This window comes from Colletotrichum truncatum, assembly GCF_014235925.2.
Source record: "Colletotrichum truncatum strain CMES1059 chromosome Unknown Contig_0002, whole genome shotgun sequence".
NCBI lineage: Eukaryota > Fungi > Ascomycota > Sordariomycetes > Glomerellales > Glomerellaceae > Colletotrichum > Colletotrichum truncatum.
In genome coordinates, this window is record NW_027222399.1 from 434,043 (window position 1) to 454,236 (window position 20,194).

The 20,194-nt window shown below is 53.2% G+C and overlaps 7 protein-coding genes across 7 annotated transcripts; 3 read left to right on the forward strand and 4 right to left on the reverse strand.

Annotated features, from left to right (window-relative positions):
* Positions 1-415: 415 nt before the first annotated feature.
* Positions 416-1,316, reverse strand: CTRU02_203080 (anaphase promoting complex subunit 10; the record flags this gene model as incomplete). Its single annotated transcript, XM_036727158.1, has 3 exons — positions 416-526; positions 577-967; positions 1,021-1,316. 3 exons carry the CDS (start codon positions 1,314-1,316, stop codon positions 416-418), a joined length of 798 nt encoding a protein of 265 aa, XP_036580952.1.
* A 1,979-nt stretch (positions 1,317-3,295) lies between these two features.
* CTRU02_203081 (glycoside hydrolase family 24 protein) lies at positions 3,296-3,856 on the forward strand (the record flags this gene model as incomplete). Its single annotated transcript, XM_036727159.1, has 4 exons — positions 3,296-3,376; positions 3,462-3,634; positions 3,697-3,727; positions 3,785-3,856. 4 exons carry the CDS (start codon positions 3,296-3,298, stop codon positions 3,854-3,856), a joined length of 357 nt encoding a protein of 118 aa, XP_036580953.1.
* A 717-nt stretch (positions 3,857-4,573) lies between these two features.
* On the reverse strand, positions 4,574-6,625 carry CTRU02_203082 (Nucleolar protein 58; the record flags this gene model as incomplete). Its single annotated transcript, XM_036727160.1, has 3 exons — positions 4,574-6,296; positions 6,437-6,526; positions 6,591-6,625. The coding sequence occupies 3 exons, from the start codon at positions 6,623-6,625 to the stop codon at positions 4,574-4,576; spliced, it is 1,848 nt and encodes a 615-aa protein (XP_036580954.1).
* An 848-nt stretch (positions 6,626-7,473) lies between these two features.
* On the forward strand, positions 7,474-8,301 carry CTRU02_203083 (vacuolar ATP synthase subunit d; the record flags this gene model as incomplete). Its single annotated transcript, XM_070204139.1, has 1 exon — positions 7,474-8,301. One exon carries the CDS (start codon positions 7,474-7,476, stop codon positions 8,299-8,301), a length of 828 nt encoding a protein of 275 aa, XP_070061902.1.
* Positions 8,302-8,531: 230 nt separating this feature from the next.
* Positions 8,532-9,557, reverse strand: CTRU02_203084 (mitochondrial 37S ribosomal protein uS15m; the record flags this gene model as incomplete). Its single annotated transcript, XM_036727162.1, has 2 exons — positions 8,532-9,448; positions 9,512-9,557. The coding sequence occupies 2 exons, from the start codon at positions 9,555-9,557 to the stop codon at positions 8,532-8,534; spliced, it is 963 nt and encodes a 320-aa protein (XP_036580956.1).
* Positions 9,558-9,907: 350 nt separating this feature from the next.
* CTRU02_203085 (40S ribosomal protein uS2) lies at positions 9,908-10,964 on the forward strand (the record flags this gene model as incomplete). The annotated part of the gene is made up of 3 exons (XM_036727163.1): positions 9,908-10,077; positions 10,158-10,606; positions 10,690-10,964. The coding sequence occupies 3 exons, from the start codon at positions 9,908-9,910 to the stop codon at positions 10,962-10,964; spliced, it is 894 nt and encodes a 297-aa protein (XP_036580957.1).
* A 1,763-nt stretch (positions 10,965-12,727) lies between these two features.
* Positions 12,728-18,364, reverse strand: CTRU02_203086 (RasGEF domain-containing protein; the record flags this gene model as incomplete). Its single annotated transcript, XM_036727164.1, has 2 exons — positions 12,728-17,786; positions 17,928-18,364. The coding sequence occupies 2 exons, from the start codon at positions 18,362-18,364 to the stop codon at positions 12,728-12,730; spliced, it is 5,496 nt and encodes a 1,831-aa protein (XP_036580958.1).
* Between the last annotated feature and the right edge of the window lie 1,830 nt (positions 18,365-20,194).

Consider the following 20,194-nt stretch of genomic DNA (forward strand, 5'->3'; position numbering starts at 1 on the left):
GCGACGAATTGCCAGTCATCCTACCACACCAAAAAGGAGTCATCCGCGCTAAGCTTGCAGGCAGCAAACGCTGCTGCAATTAGCGGTTCGGGAAGCTGCCAAGCAATCTTTGCAAAAGGGCAGGTTTATACCATCATGCTAGATGATTAGTCCAAGTCTACAAGCAACGACAACCGTGGGGTGTTGGATTCCATTCCCAACACGTAACCTCGGCCTGAACACGACCGCCTAACGCCTGGATGTTTTTTTGCTTCCGATTGTGGGTATCATTACACTAAAAAGCAAGAAATACAGTAGTGATGCTATCCATCACCCTGCGTCTTCTCGTTCGTAAACATCGTAACCCTGGTTTTCCTGGTCGTAGTAGGTCTTTGGCTACTGGAAGTGCAAGCCAGAGGCAAGACCCATACACCGTTTACCGAATCTCCGGCTCCTTCATGAAATCAGGGACAGGAAGGCCTGCTTCCAGGACTGAAATATCCCAGGGGTCAGCTGGCTCTTCCGCCGACTCTTCATTGGAAGTATCCTATAACACTTGTTAATCATGCAACAAGCAACTCCACGAACAAGACTCACTACTGCGACGGCGACTCTGTCCACCTCCCGGTCAAGGTTAACACCAGCACCATCGGTGTCCGCCGCGTAAATCTTAATGGAACGGAGATGTGTGTCCTTTCCATTCTGGTGGTTCTCGAGTATCTGCATTTGGAACACATACGAAACCAGGGTGTTGCCGTCAGGGCCGCCACCCGAGCCGGCGATGGGAACTTGCTGCCACCCAACAGGTGCAGAGAGCTCCATCTGCGCGAACTGAATGAGGTTGTTCTCGCTGGTACCTGACTTGAAGATGATTTTGGTTGGCGTGTAAGACTCATCCTCGTTATAGTCAACATAGAAGCGGATCTCCCTGATCCCAACGCGTTTGATAAAGTAAACGGTCAATTTGTGAGGCTGAGGGCCGTCGGACCTGCCAATGGTTAGCGATGCAGTCCATCTACCGCTTGTACCGAGGGAACACACTGCCAATAAGTCTTTAAGCTGTCGTTGCGCAGTTGGTCGACGCCGTTGCCTTGTTTGTGGCTGCTGACGGTGAATTTGCCCAGATTAGAGATTTCCTTCAGGCCGGCTGCGAGGGGGTCGAATTCAGCTTCCTCTTGCTGGTCGCCGGCATTGTTATCGCCGTCCTCGACGCTGGTATCCTCTGCTGAGATGTCGCCAAGCTCTTCAAGCGGTGCGCTACCCGGATCTTCCTCATCAGAGTACTCGGGAATCTGGGCGTTTCGTAGGTATTCTTCCATGTTTGCATCTGCTCTCATAGCAGCCCAATTGACTCGTTGAGGGGGAAATGCTTCGCCGTCATCAGAGACGTCGTCATCTGGATGCGAACCACCTGAATTGGCCGATGAGTCAGCAGGCAGAAAGATGAGCAGACAGACAAATGCGTAAGTTGAAACAATTCAGCTCCTTGACCAGGTTTTTGCCTGTCAGATCGTCTGAAGTCGACAGAAGGGGCCACAATAAATCTTTGGTGGACAGTTCCCCTGTACTATCCTGAATCTTCTTTCAAAGAAAAAAAAAATAAATCAAATGAAAGAACCAAGGAAGACCATCTGTTTTGTTTAGGCACGCAGGCGCCAACGGTGCGGCCGCATAATAGGACAAAGAATCGACGCTAGCCTCTGGCACCAGAAGCGAAGCGGCAGCCTCGACCACGCACGCTGAGGTAAGTGGCGAAATACTGCGTAAAATAACACCAGTGCCTTCCTACTTAGCCCAAGTACTCATAAATTCCTCGATTGTGTCTTACTTCGTATAGGTATGATGCGAGTAGACTTTACCTACTGACTGAGTAGGTGTGCGGGTTGTTGGAATGTTTTTTCCCCCACCAATTGCTGAATATCAGAGTGATCAAAGAAAAAGATTCGACGGTAACCAATTCATTACCTTTGATATAAGAAAAATTGTAAACCTACCATTCGGGCCATGATTTCGAGTGGCTCTGCGGTCATAATAGTCATTCATCCAGTCTTCCGTCTGTTCAGATTCTAGGTTTAGTGCATGGCGTCCATTCCTGAGCTCTTCGCCAGCACGTGGAGAAGAAGCGTGCAGATTAGGCCTATTCAGAGTGGCATGCACATTTGCCCGCCTATGGTTGTTCATAATGCCAGCCCTCGGTTTGGCCTGTCGATTGACGCTTTTGATGGGGTGTTAGGCGCGATCCTTTAAGAGAAGGCCCTAGTGTTGCTGGTGAAGCGCTCATCGCGCGGTATCACGTGGATTCCATGTAAGTCACGTGTCTCGCTTGTCGGTGTGGCATTCTCACCGAACACCATCGTCGACTTACCCTGGCTATTCGGCGGAGGGCATTGGCAAGCAGCAAATGCTACGCATTGCCACCTCTCTCAGAAATAGTTCAAATATGGCGGTGGGTTACATGCATCGACTTGTCAGATGGATAGACAAAGCTTATCCAGTGCCACCGACTCCGACCCGATTGCAACATCCTTGTCCCAAATGTTGTATGACTTTGTCTATGTTTTAGAGGGGTTCCTATTTCCCCCCCTCTCGGACTATCCAAGAAAGCTTTAGTTCGATTCCAAGCGATTGGTGGAGGTTGCGTTGACAACCTAGGTGCAGTTCAGCTGAAAACCCTCTTTGCTTTTGGCATGGCCCAGGCCCAACATTACCCCGACTCAGTGTAAGCAATCTATATCAGCCTCCCAAAGCCAAAGGAATCTCCTTCCAATTTGGTCCTCAAATATCTCGCGGCTAATGCATACCACCTCTAAACTAGCAGCGGCAGGCCACCTTAGATTGTCCCCCTGTAAGCGCTCTACGGGCCAGGCATTGCTTCTATGGCTCGGAGCTCTTGCTCAATTTACCCAGTCAACTGCAAGCCGGCCAATCGCAACATACCATATCCCTTAGAAGGACCTCAATAGATGTCTACACCGGTCTAGACGCCAGGGACTTCTGGCATCAGGCCCTGGCCTCTAACGTGGCAAGGCACATTTCCGTCTTTGAAATATGCTCAAAATAGTTTCTTTACGGAAATCGGATATCAGCCCGGAAGCCTTCCAACCTGCCTGCAGTCGGAGTCGTTCGCCCTTGAGGAAGAAATTGAGGAGTATTGGGTACCGAAGCAGGAGTTATCGCATGTTCGGTTCAGATGAGCTGGTCTGTCTAGAATCTAAGAATCTATAAAAAGGGCTTCTTTCCCGTGTGGAGAGACAGATAAACCAGCAAGCCAAATAGTTCATTATTACTTTACCTAAATACTTGACCAAACATCACAATGAAGGTCTCTGCTATCGTATCCGCCCTCTTCTTCACCGCTGCTCTTGCAGACATCGGAGACTATTGCAAGGACAGCAAGGTACGATAACTGGCATCCCGAACAAAAGCGAAGCCGGCCTCGCGTATCTTCTTTCTGGATGTCAACTAACTTTGTGATGCTTCAGGGCAATATCGGCACCTGCCAACTGACCAGCAAGTGTAACAAGTTGGATGGCACCATTGTGAAGAACCTGTGCCCCAACGACCCGGACAACGTCAGGTGCTGCTTCTATCCTTCATGCAACGGCAACGGCATCTGCAAGAAAGATACCCTTTCCTGCGCTGGTGCATACTCCACGTAAGCTTCACACCCCTGCCTTTTATGTAGATTAGTCGTGCTGATTGGGATCCCCCTCGTAGCGGTGACTGCCCTGGACCTAAGGGCTACAGAGTAAGTGACAAGAGTTGTCTGTCCTTGATGAAAAGTCGATAATCTAACATGGAGCAGTGCTGCAACAAGGAATTGAAGCCACCCATTTGTGGCCGGGGAGAGAACGACCGTCGCTGCATCGTTCCTTGAGGGATGGGTTTTACATTGATGAGGCTAGTTAGAAGACGTCGCAGAGGATCGGCAATTGTCATATTCGAGAACAATAAGAATGAATTGATTGCTACCTAAAAGAAAAAAACCGGTAATACTAGGTGAAGCGATGACTTCTGGCTGCCAGAGTGAACCACTATGGGGCGCTTAAGTCTAAGCATCCACCAAATACTAGCCCTCGCCACCAGGCGTTATATATTCAGCTATCATGTCGTGAGACGGGCTAGCCAAGGACATACATAGGCCATGTCATGCATTGATACAGGTGTAGATGGTTAAGCATGTGAGCCACGTTTGTGGACCTCGACCTCCATGGTGTAATGGACGTCGCGGTGAGTATTGGGTTCTGCTCCGAAGAGCTATTCATCTTCCTCGAAACCAAAATTGAAAGATACCATGGGAGAGCGTGGTATATCTCAGAGTGTAGTCGAGGGTCGAGCGCTCATTGCGCTGCAGTGTCACGGGAACGATCGTGGTGGAACACGTCGGTCAACGAGCAATTACATTGCATTTTTCCTGCCAGTAAAAGAGAAACTATGCCCATCCAATGATCAGACCATATAAAAACCCCCTAGGTCCATCCCATAACGCCGGCCAGAGATCAAGGTATCATACAGCGCATTGAACAAGATGTTGATCCACATGAGGCCCAAGTGCCGTCTATGAATAAGAAATGCGACGCCGCTTGGTCTCTTTCTAAGCACCAAGAGAGCTGCGCTTCTTCTTCAGCTTCTTCTCCTTCTTGGGCGTCTCATCATCCTCGTGCTTGCGCTTCTTCTTGTCGGCCTTGACTGGTGTCTCGTCGGCCGCCTCGCCGTCCTTGCGCAGCTTCTTCAGCTCCTTCTTGCTGAAGACAACGGGCGTACCGTCCTCGCCGAGCTCGACGTCGCCACGCTCAAACTTGCGCTTGAACTTGGAAACGCTGATGCCAGCAGCCTCGGCGTAGCGCTCGTAGTCCTTTTCGCTGAGCTTCGCGGGCGTTTCCTTGACGCTCTTGCTCTGCTTAACTGGGGTCTCAGCCGCAGCGATGGAGACGCGCTTCTTCTCCTTCTTCTCCTTCTTCTTGTCCTTTTTGCTCTTCTTCTCCTCTTCGCTGGCATCCTCCATTTCCTCATCCTCGTCCTCCTCGTCGCTGTCGGCGTCCTTCATCTCCTCGTCGACAACCTGGATCAGCTTCTTCTTGCCGTTGACCTCAGCATCCTCAACGCCATCAGCATCAGCGTTGTACTTGCGGGACTCCTTCACGCTGAAGCCACCAGGAGTGGTGAGCTGACCGTCAGGGCCAACGCTGACACCCTTGGGTAGGAGAGGCTTGCCTTCCAATTTGCGGAGCAGGTTCTCAAGCTTAATGCGGCTGGTAAGACCGAGGATGCTTCTCTCCTCCTCGTCATCCTGGTCCTCGGTGTCGCCGAGAGCGTCGACACGGAGACCGAGGGCAGTCTTGGCGGCGAGCGAACGGGCAATCTTTCCCTTGTTCTTGCCGGTGGCTTGACCGACGAGAGAGGAGTGGTAGATGATACCGTACTTGGGAGTGTCGTGCTTAGTCTTGAGCGCACGGAACAGGGCCTTCTCGGCACCGAAGATCTGGATGGTGGAGGAGGGGGCCTTGGCCAAGCTGATGAGAGAGCCGGCGTGGGCAATCAGGCGGGCACCGACAAGGTAGCCAACCAGAGCAGTCAGGTTAGGGGCGAGAGCGCGCATACGAGACTCCAGGTAGTTGGAGAGCTCGGCACGGTACTCAGAGTAGTTGATGGTCTGCTGGGCCAGGAGCTGGATGTTCTCCAAATCCTCAGGAGTGATCTCAGTACCCATGGAAATCTCTGCAGCGGTCTTCACAGGGCCCTCAAGTTCTTCAGGAAGGATGTCGGAGAGATCGGCCTCAGCGAAGTTGGAACGCATGCCGACAGCAACGACGAGACGAGCGTAGACAAGGTTGTCGTTAAGGATCTTGGCCAACTCGGGGAAGTGCCAGCCGTACCACTCCTTCGTGCGCATGGCGTAAACGTTCAGCTCTTTGTCAAGGTCGTCGACCAGCTTGATAGCCTGGACAACCATCGCGTCGACCTTGTCGGCGGAGAACTTGAGCTTGTGGCGGGAGATCGAGTGGGACAGACCAAGGGCCATGCGGTCCATGGTCTCGGTGGTGAGGCCGGGGATCAGAGACGAGACGTTCTCGCGGACGGCACGGAACAAGTCCATAGTGGCGGCGTCAGAGACGGCCTGAATGTTCAACTCGGGAAGCTTTCCAATCGCAGCGCCGAGCTTGATGTCGGCAACGGCGAGGGAGGCCTTCTTCTCGTCCTTGATCTCCTTCAGCAGGTTGGCGAGCAGAGGAGGGACGCGGCCCTCCTTGAGGCCAGCAGCTTCCTCAACGGCGACGGCGGAGCTGTCGAACTTGACGAAAGACTTGAGCTTGAGCCTTTGCAATTGTCAGTTTCATTGTATACCACAAAGCTTGCAACCTCCTTCACAGTGTCGCCTCAAAAGTCTGCACCTTGAGGCGCGCCTTGTGCGTTCCGCAAAGATCGGTGGCCATTGAGGCTCGTGGACGCGACTTACATCTCGTTGATCTTCTCCGAAGAGGTAGGACCAGAAGTGAGCTCATCGCGCTTCAACAGCTTCTTGTCGGCAGCCTTGAACAGACCGTAGCTGTGTCTTGTGTTAGCCCAAAAAAATTCCAACGGTTTTTTATTCTTTTCAAGAGGTGACATACCCTGCCGGCGTTTCGGCGAGAACGAAGAGAGACATGTTGAAATACTGTCAAGTCTCTTCAAAACAAGCCAGGCGAGTCCCTCGATTTATTTCCTCCGCGCGTGGGTGTAGATGTTGTTGTCGGCGGAGGCAGTCTCGTAGTGCGAGTTGATGGTTTGGAAATATTTTTTTTCTGAACCAAGCTCCACCAATTTTTTTCGACGCTGCGGACCTTGGGAAGGCCCCCACACCAATTGGCAAGTGGGATGCCTCGGAGCGCGTAAAATCTTTTTTGCCGAAGGCCACTTGTGGTGGGTCTGTGCGCGCCACTGGACTGGGGCTTTCGTAATGATGGGGGGACTTGGACTTGGACGCCTGGCTGGGACCTGGCAGCTGTGGTGCAGTGTTTGGTTTGAGCGAGCCTTAATATCGACGACCGCAGCTACCTCCGTTTGCGCCTCCACAACATCGGCGTCACCTCCCCAGCTCCCCAGAATCGAGCATCAGTAATTTCGTCAAAATGGAGGGTCTTTTCTTCAACGTCAACAGTGGGTGAGTCGCTGGAAACACCCGTGATGCGGATGCCGTCATTGCTGATCATGCTTGCAGCTACATCGAGGGCATTGTCCGCGGCTACAGGAATGGCCTCCTTACAGGCTCCAACTATAGCAACCTGACGCAGTGCGAGACTATCGATGGTCAGTGTCTTCTTTCGCCTCGATGCGATGCCCCTTTCTAATCATGACACAGATCTCAAGCTGCAGCTCGGCCCTGCCTATGGCGATTTCCTCGGCAACCTGCCTCCCAACCCCTCGACATCCGCCCTCGCCGCCAAAACGACCGACAAACTCGTCTCTGAGTTTCGCTATGTTCGTGCCAACGCCGTCGGATCTTTGGCCAAGTTCATGGACTACGTCACATACGGATACATGATCGACAATGTCGCTCTCCTGATTACTGGTACCCTCCACGAGCGTGACACCCGCGAACTGCTTGAGAGATGCCACCCCCTCGGCTGGTTCGAGACGATGCCCGTACTCTGTGTTGCTACGAACATTGAGGAGCTTTACAACAGCGTGTTGATCGAGACGCCTCTCGCTCCTTACTTTAAGGGCAGTCTTAGCCATCAGGACTTGGATGAGCTCAACATCGAGATTGTGCGCAACACTCTGTACAAGAACTACCTGGAGGACTTTTACAACTTTGTCAACACTCACCCTGAGATGGCCGGCTCCCCTACTGCGGAGATCATGTCTGAGATCCTTGAGTTCGAGGCTGACCGCCGTGCGATCAATATCACTCTTAACTCATTCGGCACGGAATTGAATAAGAATGACCGTAAGAAGCTTTACCCCAACTTTGGCAGGCTGTACCCGGAGGGAACCTTGATGCTCTCTAGAGCGGAGGACTTTGAGGGCGTCCGTCTGGCTGTTGACGGTGTGGCGGACTACAAGAGCTTCTTTGAGGCCGCCGGCCTTGGTGGTGGCCTTTCAGGACCCGGTAACCAGGGCGGTGGTACCAGCTCCGACGGCAGAAGCTTGGAAGATATGTTCTACCAAAAGGAAATGGAGATCTCCAAGAATGCCTTCACGAGACAATTTACTTTCGCCATTGTCTATGCTTGGGTGAGGCTTCGTGAGCAGGTAAGATACATACGCTACCACAGCAGCTGGAACAAGCTAACACGTCATGTCAGGAAATCCGCAACATCACTTGGATCGCTGAATGCATAGCCCAAAACCAGAAGGATCGGATTGGCAACTACATCAGCGTCTTCTGATTTTCATTGTTTCAGTCCTGTTCTGTTAGTTTTGTAGAATACCAGTTTTATCGTTCCATGGCAGGTCACAACGGCGCAAGGAGGTAGTTCAAGTTCATGACGGGGAGATCAGCATCTTTACCGATCGCTATATTGTACATAGAGGACAATTACAATTCTGAGTTTTACAAGGTTCTTCTCTCCTTAGAAGCTGATCTGCTCTTTCCAGGTCGCCGGCGACAGGCCCAGCTTCTCGAGCATACTCGTCCACCGCTCGCTGCCTCTCTCCTTCTTCTCCATGTACTTCATCAACCTCTGCCGCCGGTGGCAGAGCACTCTCAGATTCCTCTTGTTGTGCTTGTCCTTGTAGCCGCGGTTCTGGCCAAGCTCGCGCGCCAACTTCCTGATCTTGGCCGTCAGGATCGCAATCTGCACCTCTGAGCTTCCAGTATCAGGACCAGCTCTCTCAGGCTTCGGGGGAGCGTTGGGATCCGCCATGGCGGACTTGGGCTTCTGCTTCAGAACCTTGTCGGTGTTGTGGCGTCCAAACTCCTCCACGCATCTTTTGATATTGGTGTGCAAAAGGATCTTGGAGTTGGCGTTGTTCAGGGACAAAATACGGTTCAGAGCCTCTACAGCCTTGGCGTGATCTTCGTCATGCTTCTTCTCAGCCAGCTCCTCCGCCACAGGGTCTGCAAGTTCGGGGTTCTCGTTCTTGACCGGCTTCGTCAGGACATATGCCTTCTGTATAACATGCTCCAACTCCTCACGGGTGACGAGATGGTTCAGAAGACCAGGAGAAGTGGGGAGAGGACGTCCTTCGGCGACGATGTTTCCATTGTCGTCTTTAATTTGAGGGGTCTTGGGCGCCTGGCCGGCAGAATCGAACGACTCGACAAAGGGAGTTGGAATACCGTGGACCGGGTCGCCCCAGCTGGCGTCCCTTTCCGCCTGGATCTTACTCTGCGTCTTCTCGTTGGCGGCCTTGCGCTGTTGCGCTTGTTGCCATCGGTAGGGGTCCTGCTTCGCCTTGCGCCTCTTCTCCCGCTGGGAGAGGTTGGCGGTTTGGACGACGGGGAGGAAGCTCGGGGTTGCTGGCCTCACAGCTGGGCGCAGACAGACTAAGTCAAGCAATTAGCCATTAAATTATGTCTTTCACATGTTTAAGTGCAAATAAAGCTTACGGCTAGCGGTGCCTAGCCGTTGGAGGCTCTGTAATCTGGGAGGCATGGCGGCGACAGTTCCCCTTCAACACGATCATCAGCGTGGAGAGAGTCGCCATAAAATTTCCAGACTCGAAAGGTCCCGTCTTGCTATTCCCGAAAACTGGGGCAAATGCTGGAATAGGACTAGCTTTCTGGATCACGTGCAGATGTAGGTACTTGCGTCCCCATTATACACCATTCCGAATCAGGCTAGCGCAATCAGGGCAGCAACCGAACGAGCGCACCTACCCGCGCACACTCTGAATATTGCTTCGAACTTTTTTCTCATGAGAACTTCTTGGTCGATTTCACTCCTCCATCACCACCAAGTCGCCCCTCGTCATCCCCGTGGAAGATCGACCCAAATCGCCCAAGATGGCTCCCGCTAACCTGCCCTCGATCTTCAATGCCACTTCCCAGGACATTGAGATGCTCCTTGCAGCTCAAGCCCACCTGGGAAGCAAGAACCTCCAGACTCACATGGAGCCCTACCTCTGGAAGACCCGTGCCGACGGTGTTAACGTGATCAACGTTGGCAAGACCTGGTAAGAAACGGCCTGGATGAATATTTCCCGCAAGTATTTTTATTTTTGCGCGCGCAATCGCTGACTTTGCGCGACTATAGGGAGAAGATTGTCCTGGCTGCCCGTATCATCGCCGCCATCGACAACCCGGCCGACATCTGCGTTATCTCTGCCCGTCCCTACGGCCAGCGCGCTGTCCTCAAGTTCGCCGCCCACACTGGTGCCGTCGCCATTGCCGGTCGCTTCACCCCTGGTTCCTTCACCAACTACATCACCCGCTCTTTCAAGGAGCCCCGCCTGATTATCGTCACCGACCCCCGCACCGACGCCCAGGCTATCAAGGAGGCCAGCTACGTCAACATTCCCGTCATCGCCCTCTGCGACACCGACTCCCCCACCGAGTACGTCGACGTTGCCATCCCCACCAACAACAAGGGTCGTCACTCCATCGGTCTTGTCTGGTGGATGCTCGCCCGTGAGGTCCTCCGCCTCCGCGGCACCATCTACAACCGCGAGACCCCCTGGGACGTCATGGTCGATCTCTACTTCTGTATGTGCTCTCCCTTCCTCACTCCCGGAGTCGGGGTGGAAATTTGACATAGGCTAATTCAACGCGCTCTTTGCGCGAAACAGACCGCGACCCTGAGGCCGAGGCCGAGGACAAGGTTGAGGAGGAGAAGCTCCCTGGTGTTGAGGAGGAGGGCCCCGTTGCCATCGAGTCTGGCTTCCCCGCCGCTGGTGCTGACTGGGAGGCCGCTCAGGCCCCTGGCTTCACCGGTACCCAGACCAACTGGGACGGTGCTGAGGGTGACTGGGCTGCCGCTGGCGCTGCCGGTACCGCTGGTGACTGGGCCGGCGAGTCCGCCGCCGCCGCTGCTCCCACTGCCGCCAAGGACTCCCAGTGGTAAACTTCCTGAATTCTGGTGTCGGTCAGGCAGGACTATGAGGGGCTCGGAGAAAGCAAACAAAATATCCCACGCGAAAAATCAATTCGTCAAAACACTTGCAAAAAACGGCGGAACAGCAATGGTCATGGAAATGGTAGATACGTCTTCCCGGAGTTTTTTATGATCGCTGGTAGCATCTTGGGCAAAAGGGTCAACTTGGCCGCACTAATGAGGGAAAGATACTCGAACCGAATCCGTGATATAGTCTACTGGATTGTGCATGTATTGGGGGAGAGGGAATGCCCTGTGGGCCAAGAGGGGTGGACTTGATCGTTATCCTGCCATTTGCCCTTGGATGTTTTCCAGTTGAAATCATCATCATTTCCCCGGGGACTCGGGGAGAGGTTAAAGCTTGCATTGCAATACCACAACCGTCACTGGCCTCTCTCTCACCTGCGTCTCTTGATGTGTTGGGAGTTGTGATGTAGCGTACCTTGTCTGCCCCCACGTGAGAAGAGTTCCACTGCCAGCTCAACATGTCGTGAATGATCTAAGCCGTCCTGTCTTCGTGTTTACCTCTCAACGTAGTCCGTCTCTTTCAGAATTAAACGTGAACTTGCTAAACGTTGACTGTTTTGTTGCTGTCTCGTAACGACACAACATCGCACTATCCCTCATCTGTAATACGTAACATTATGGGTAAGGGTGGTTAGGAGTTAGATAGTAGTAGAAGCATTTGACCCCTCGTAGTTGAGGTCTCGTCAGCTACAGGTTCGTCAAACTACTAGACGGACCTTCGTTAGAAAATGTTGTAGGCGGCGCTGGCGCCGACACCTACTACCTACTCTCACAAAAAACAGAGACAGCCGTCCTTGTGACGAGAGAGAGGGAAGAAGCAAAGGGAGTATAGCGCAAGTCGGCGATGTCATCTGTAACGGCGACGCTTGAACAGATCACCGTTCAAGAAACACTGCAAGCTCTCTCTTCATTCACCAAATGGCCTGTCAGCCACTTCTTTGTCAATTCAAACTGACGACCTGGGGTACTACATGTTTTGGAAGGTTAATGATTCATCGCATGTCCGACGTAGTTCGCTTCGTAAGGGTGTAGGGACAACAAAGCGTTAACATAACATGGACATAGCAGCAACATCACGTGGAGGTGGTCCAGAATGGAGACGTCTCATGATATGTCTCTTGATCTACTCGCCTAGAGTATATGTCTAACATGCAAAAGGGGTATTGAACGTTGCCCGAAGATCAAAGCCTCGAGTCCAGGAAGCCCAAAATTTCCCTTTTCTCCCAAAAAGAATCCCATTGTCCACCAACTCCCTATGCTTGCCTAATCGCTCGCTCGCTCGCTCAAATGACGCTGAGTCAGGGTATAGACCACAATATCTATGTGCATCCTCGGCCAGCCGTGGCCCATGCTTCTCCCCTTCGCATCCTCCTCTCTTCCACTTTCGAGCCGTGCATGCTCTCGTGATATCTTGCTGAATTAACAGTACGGGGTATATAGCCACACGCTTAGGGGTACCACCCCAAGCAGGGCTGTGTAGAACGATGATCGCTAAAAGAAGCATCGAAAGAATGTATGGGTCGGGTTATGTGCGTGTTGTACAGGATGGCGGAACAAGGAAACGTGAGCGAAAGTCGTGGTCAATGAGAAGAAGCACATGTACAAAATATGGGTATCTTTCGATGATCATGAATGCCTTAGCGGCTGCGCCGACATAGGCAAAATGTGATTAGTTTGTAAGGGCCAGGAACAGTGCCCAAGTCGGCCTATTCAAGGCGATGAGAGTGTTTGCGTATCTCTTCGTCGCTTAAAGCGCTCATCCAGAGGCAACGCTCGGTAATGCCCTCGACTGGCTGAAATTCGTAAAGAGTGCTGGCCTCCAGTAGCCTTAGCAGCGTCTTGACGATAGTAGCCGAGTATCTGCACCTCTCGAAGTTGACCAAAGGTGCTGTTGTTGGTGAACTAGCAATTTCAGACGGTCGCTGGGCGTTGAACAGAAGATCGTGTGTGTAGATGCCGACAAATGGTATGCACCCAATGTCGGAGCCGCTCTCCATTTCTGCACGCAAGTTGTAAAAGTTACGCGTTGGCGAAATGAGCCTCTCAAGGTCCTGCAGAGTCTTCATATCATAAGGCGGCACCATAGCCCAGGTTGCTGTTAGCCGGGATACTTCCATTGTTGTCAAGGCAATGGCAATCTGACTCATGGTTGCGAAGTTGCGGTATCGACGACAGTGGGCGGCAATGTGAATAAACTTGATGATGCATCGCGCCCGCTCTTCAATGTTCTGGGTCAAGACGATCTCGCTGCAAGCCCACTTGACCATAATGTTGAAGCGGGCGATGACCACTTCGACGCCGTGAGCGTCCGTGTTTCGGAGGAAGTCAACCCACGATCGAGAATCGTTATTGGTAGCGTTCTTCCAACCCATTTCAATAAGCTCCTTCCAGTCAATCTCGTTGAGTGCGTCCTTTTCAATGAGCGTAAACTGCTGAGCCAAGATCTCCGATTCGAATGCAAGGATGAACGGTAGATGGACCGAATATCTCAGCGAGGAGTTACGGTCTTCTTCAAGATGCCGTGGCTGGCCGCGCAGGGCCTCTTTCGTGCCAGTGGGATCCGCGGGTGACGCCAGGTTGTGCCCGGCAGCCGGGGCAGTCGAGGGAGTTGGCGGTAGAGGTTTTTGCTGCTGGAACACTTGGCTCTCGCGGAGGTCGGGAACCATTGCCGCCTCGGGAGACATCCGGAGCGCTTGCACCAGTGTCATTGGGGGCGAAGGAGGGTCTTGGCTGTCCGAGGGGCTGATGGCTGATTCCCTCAAGGGACGCGAGTCAAACTCTAGAACAGATGTGCTGCGTTGTGTCTTTGACGGCTGTAGCTTCGGCGCGAACTCATCCGATTCAAAAATCTCCGCCGAAAGCTCGGAGGAGAGGTCCGAATCCAAGTCCTCCCCATCGCTGTCGTCATCCAAGAAGGACTGCTCGCTCGGCGGGTTCTTTTTGCCATCCGACTTGATCTTTTCCATGCTCTCCGTCTTGCGGACGAACTCGTAGGAAGACGAAAAAGACAGAGCACCTTCATACATTGGTCGCGGTGTTTCGGCTGGCGAAATGTCGTCATCGGGTCCTTGAAGAATGGACATATTGGTCCATTCGCGGTTGCTTGCCTTGCTCAAGCCGTCATCTGTCAGATCTCGTTCCAACAGCGGGATTGAGCTGTACGTCTCCCCGGAATTGTCGGACAAGAATGAGCCTGCTACGGTGGGCGGTCGCTGAGGAACGCCGAGGAAACTTGTATGTGCCTCAGATCCCACTTCTTGATGTTCGTGAGCCACGATGGTGTCGCCAGGAAGTACATGCAAGTGGCGATGTTGTCTACTTTGCTTGTGTACCTCTGACTCGTCCGGCTCGTCTCTACCCACCTCTGCGCCCTTCATTATGTCCGAAAACGGGGCGTTTGTGGGCTCCATGGATAACTTGAATGACTTTTTCTCATATTTGCCTTCTAGTTTGAGCAAAGCAGACTCCACTCCACCGTCGTCATCAACGTCGTCCGGAATCTGGGCGAGCTTTTGCGCTTCCGCCTCAAAAGAAGGACGCATTATCGGTTTGGACGAGTGCGTGCTGAAGAGAGAAAGCTGACGCTTGGCCGAAGATTCTGCCATGGCACCTAGGGAGAAAGTGTCTGCATGGTCATCGTGAGAAAACTCACTCGAAACAACGTCTACAAAAGCGCTGGTATCGTGGTTGGGGCTTTGCAGATACGAGCTCCGCATGGACTCTGAATAGGTTGTAAGGGAGCCAACAGACCGCGACTTACGCAGAGGAAAGGCGTCCAAGTCTCCAGCAGTATTGATAGCTCGCAGATCGCCACCTGGTCGTCGTCTGAGGATACGAAGAGGTTCAGGGACAGGGCTAGGTTCTTCCCCGTCGGAGATCGAGTTCTCTGAATATGTTGTTGCGTCGAAACTCTTCACGGTTGAACGCAGGTCGAAGGCACTGCCAAACGAAGCAGTACGCCGGGGGATCGCAGCAGAATCGAGTGATCGATTTGTCCAGCTCGATTTCTGTCGAGTGTGCCTTTTGGCAAACCTGGTCAGAGTAGGTCTTCCTGAAGTCGGCCCGATGGTGTCTGATGCAGGGCGGTCTGTGTCCAAGGACGGACGCGTGCTTCGATCAAAGCCCAAAGTTGCCAGGTCGGGAACGAAGGGAGGCAGAGGTCCGACAGACATGGACGGTCTAATGACATGATGGTTGAGAAGATGTGAAGACCGTCGAGGAGTGCCTATCAGGTGCCCAGGAGGTGTAGTCGGCGGGGTTGGATCAGCTCCACCTGGCATTAGTGCATCAGCAAATATGTCCATGGAGTCGGTGACTGGAAGTGCCCCATGCATGGCGGGCAAAGTGTAAGGCACCGTGTCGTCGACAATGACGATAGACTTGCTGCCAGTTGTGATGGCCATGTCACTGACGGGTCGAAGTGTATCATTGTCAGGAACGCTGCCAAAGGAGGAAACCATACGACCTGTTGAATTGTCGACCGTGTCCTCGGCGAGAGCGTTATTCAGTGCATCCATAGTAGCGTTAGAATATTCGCGCTGTTCGGCATCCGCTGCAGCATCAGCGGCGGCATCTTCCCGGACAGCTGTTTTGAAGTCCTCCACGGTTGCGGCGCCTAATAGGTCAATCCGGACGGGGGATCGGCTACCATTGTGCTGCGGTCTGGCTTGTGGCACAACAGCGGTACCAGGAAGTCGGTTGGTTGTGGCCCCGCGGGGTCCTATGGGAGAAATATTGATAAAGTTGCCCTGTGTCGGGGAGACACCTTGCCCTTTGGTGCTGAGGGCACGCCGTACACTGCATACCAGCTTCTTCATGCCCTGTCCAGACATGGCTGACGCAGCACCTCTTTGCTCAGGTGGTATTTGAAAGAGAGTTGTCTGTCGCTGAAATTCGCCGTTGACGCTCGGGGACATGATTTCGACGTAAGGTTGGCCGGGTGGCATCAGGTTACCTCGAACAAGACTGCCAGCGAAGGGCAGCGACATCAAAAAGTCTGCGTCATGCAACGCTGTCTTATCCACCGCGTGCTCCTTCTCCCTAAGCGAGTCGGTCAAGCTTCCGTTCCTCTTGTGACCCTGACCCGGTCTCACACGTTTTCCAACCAAAGCTCTCGGCGTCACGGCAACAGGGCCAGCACTAGAATAGGCTGAGCTTGAAGGGGCAACCGGATGTACGCCCAAGGATTGGTTTCCAGTTGGCTGTGTCGTGCGCGAGGTCATGCCCGGGAACGAGCAGGAGATGACGTCTACACTGGCGATGCTTGTGGGCGACGCAGCTTGCCTCCTGTCAATCTCCTGAACATGGTGATTCTCTGGTGTGGCCGGTCTGTCCGCGATCGGTTGCAAGTCCCTAACGTGGCCGGCGCGAGAGACGTCGGCATAAAAACTTGTTTGTTCCTTGTCTTGTATAATCGGGGCAAAGACAGTGTCGAGTTGGGGAGCGGCGTCGTCCCGCTCCCAAAAGGAAGGATCCAAGCCGGCATGTCGATGACCAGCGATGCCACCGGGAGCAATAGGTACACGGGGTCCCAGGGAGGGCTCAAACTCGGGGCCATCCCAGAACTGGGCGCAAACACGCCGCCAGCACTTTTTCAACTCGGCAAGGATCTTGAGTTGGACTTTTCGCCCTTGGGGGTCGGTAAAGAGTTCGTCGACCATGTCATTCAACAGGTTGCAGAACGTTACGCGAAGTCCATACTCGATGACGAAGTCGTCCATGAAGTAGTTCAGGATCCAGTGACGGATGGCGACGAAGGTCCGAACTCGCACAACCATGCCAATCTCGTCGTTTCGACTGATCGCCCAGCTTAGTCGAGCCAACATCATCCTCAGCAGGTCAGCCGGCTCCAAAAAAGAGCGATATGTGAGAAAAAAGTCAGAAATGAGCTCATAGTCGAGGAAGCTGGGCGAGGTGATTTCGGCGACGAGGCGAGGCGGTGTCGCAGCGGTTACGGCGCCTGTGGATGGCGAGTACCGGACTATGGATCTGTCGTCGCATGCTGGCTTGAAGGTCAGAGCATCAAACATTGCCGGTTCGATGACCAGATGGGTCGAGAGATAGGTAGAACGGACTGGGGCGAACCGGGGCGTTGTCATGGAAGCTGGACGGGGTGACATTGCTGGCCCCTTGGGTTCCAAGGGTGGCAGACGTATATGAGGAATCGATATGGGACTAGGCTTTTTGGATGCTATTGATTCGGGCATCCTTGGTGTGAGTTCACCCGTGGGAGTCGGAACAAGGAAAGAAACGTTGCTGGAGCGGGCAAACTCCTCCGTAGGTGCATAACTCGATCCTCTGAAAAAAGGTGTGCCTCTAGCGCTAAATCGCGGGTTGCCCAATTTCCAGTTGGGAATCTCAATGTCTAGGAGAGGAATGTGAGCGGCATCCAAATCTTCCGTGGTCTTCGATCGCTTTTCCTCGCCCGGTCTCGAGATGACAATCTTGAAGCCTTCAGCTTCCGAATTTCTGCTGGTCGCACCATCGTGTGCCGTGGAGTCAGAATGAGCACGTCTATGCTGAGAAGGCCGCGAGGCACGGCTAGAGAAGTAGTGCTTGTTGCTGCTGGCCGTTGGCGGAGTGGCAGCCGTTGCAGGGGTTGCAGGAGTTGGGGGTGTGGCGGTCCACTCGCTAAGGTGAAGGTCGCTCGTGTCCTGCTGTCTCGGCTTTTCAGTCAGGGCATCAAGGCCAGCTGTCCCAGGTGGCGTTATAGGGAAGACAAAGTTTGGCTGAGGAAACCTTTGGTTGGCGGGTCGCACTGTTGGCCTGCTTTGGTGTCAGTACGTTTTCGGACAAGACAGGAGATTGCAATAAGATCTCGTCATTCCTGACGCAGCAGAGGGGACCAAATCGTTGACAGCAATCACCGGAACAAAGATAAACAAAACAAAAAAAACGGGAGCCCACCTCAAGTATATCCGACCATTGTTCCCCACGTTGGCAACGGTGAACTGTCTCCCTTCCCGTCCAGCAGAGCCTCCGTCAGGCGTAATGTCGAATTTGTTGTCGTCGGCCGAGCTGTCGGCTCTCAAGCGGCGGGCAGGAGATTGATTCCATTCCTCCGACTTCTTCTCCGTCACTGGCACCAAAGGCTTCGAGGAAGAGCCTGGCAGGCGCATCTTGCTGGTCCATTTTCCTCCAGCGGTGGTGGCGAAACCCTCCTTTCCTCCGGCCGACTTTGACAGCTTCCCGAACCTCGTACTGCTGAAGATGGGACTTCCCGGACTCAATGGGCTGTGAGGAGGCTGATCTTTGCGAGGCGAGCGAGGAGAACGAGGTGAGTGAGGAGAGGGCACACTGAAGCCGCGTCTGTCTGGCGAGGACAGCGGTTCGGTGGCCTCCATGGCCGGTGTCTCGCGGGTCGTTTACAGCTGCGGGCAGCGGTTATTGCTCGCTGCGGTGACTGATCGCAGATGCATGTGGTCAGCAAACTGGCAAAAACAGGCCCGAATAGAAAGTAGAAGAGTAGGCGAGGCCAGCGGGTATGGAAAAGAGCAGCTGGCAAAGCGAGAATCAAAGCAAGCGGCACGTTTGTTTGTGTCACACACTTTGTCTCCAGAGTCCGGAAGGCCGAGATGGGGGGGTTTGTATATGGAGCTATACTAGAATTCGTCAAGGGGCCTCACGAGCCCGTGGCATCTAGTGTACCGAATGGAGGCGGACGCAGACACAGACGCTCGGAGGAAAAGAAGGACTCGGTGCATGTGTTTGTGTGTGGGTGGGTGGTGGTAGTAAGTGGACGGGTACATACGTTTTGACGCCATAAAGGAGCAAATACTGCAATGGCAAGGACAGACAGAAGAAGTGAATGGCAATTCAGAAGGTACAGAAACCGAGACCCAAGCACCAGTTACAGGCGTCCAACGGGCATATTCCAGGATACCTTAAAATCGAGAGAGGCGAGGATGATTGCGGGAACTGCGCTTCGACGCGAGAATGCGCTCGATCGTATGTACAACGGCGACGGACGTGATCGAGGATAAGGGTCGGGGAACAAATGTGAGGCTCGCAAGTAGGAGGAATTGGGACGGCACGAGAGGTTGCACTGCGTACCAGTACACAACAATGTGGAATGGAAAGGAATGGGCCAGGAATAAGGTAAAGAGAAAGATGAGGTGAGTAACGGGAAATGGGCAGTCCAGGTGAGATAGTTGGTGGTCCGTGGGGCCGGGAGTTGGAACAGAGCTACACTACACTACACAACCTCCCGGTACACGCTACGGTGGTTGTTTATTGTGCAGCAGGCGGTACGTACTGGCTTGCTATACTAAACACTTCTTGTTGTTCCTTGACCCTTGTTCCCTCTTTTTTTGGGCGGGTTCGGTGTCTCTGGCAGGAGATCAAGGACAGGGAAGAAGGAACAGAAGCCAGGGCTTGGGGCTTGAGTTTTGGGCTTCGGGGGGGTTGGTTGGGCGGAATGGAAAATATCTCTTCATTACCTCCGTCGAGAACAGGGTCTTCGTCATATTACTAACAATACGCCTTATTTTTATAAGTACATATGGATACAGATGGATACGCACACAGACCAAGAAGCAATGGGGAAGACCAGAATATCGAAGGGATAGAGAGAGAGACAGAGCCAGAGAGAGAAGCAAGAGCCAGGAGCACCAAACAGGGGAGCAGGGGCAGTAAACGACCTGGATGGAACGGGGGAGAGGGGGCCTAATGGTGGATCCTCCCATCCTTATCGTCCTTTTTTTTTTTTTATAAATGTTCAGTCCCCATTCCTTTGCTGTATGGCTAGGTAATGCCGGTGCGGATGAGCGTATGCATGCACACTTAAGCACATACCACATACTTAGTAAGGTAGGTGTGGTAGGGTGTTTTGTGGTTATGTACAAATAAAACACAGTAAAAGCAGGTGCAGGTGCAGGTGCAGGTACAGATGGGCAGAAAGCAGGAGTGAGAGCAGGAACACCGGCGCGTGGTTGCTTGGTTGCTTGGTTGCTTGGTTGCCCAGTGCGCTAGCTCCTACCCCTAGCAGCTGCTAAATTGTACTCGTGAGGCAGTACGTACTCTGCCGTGCAAGCCTTTAGGACCCCACCAGCTAATCTTTCAGAGTTGTGGCTGGTCGGGCCATTGGAAGCTGGCCCATGGATGGGCCGAGCAGGGGCAGCAGCAACGAGGACAACGGGCAGGGGCTAGCCGCATTGGTGTTGAGAGTTTTGCTG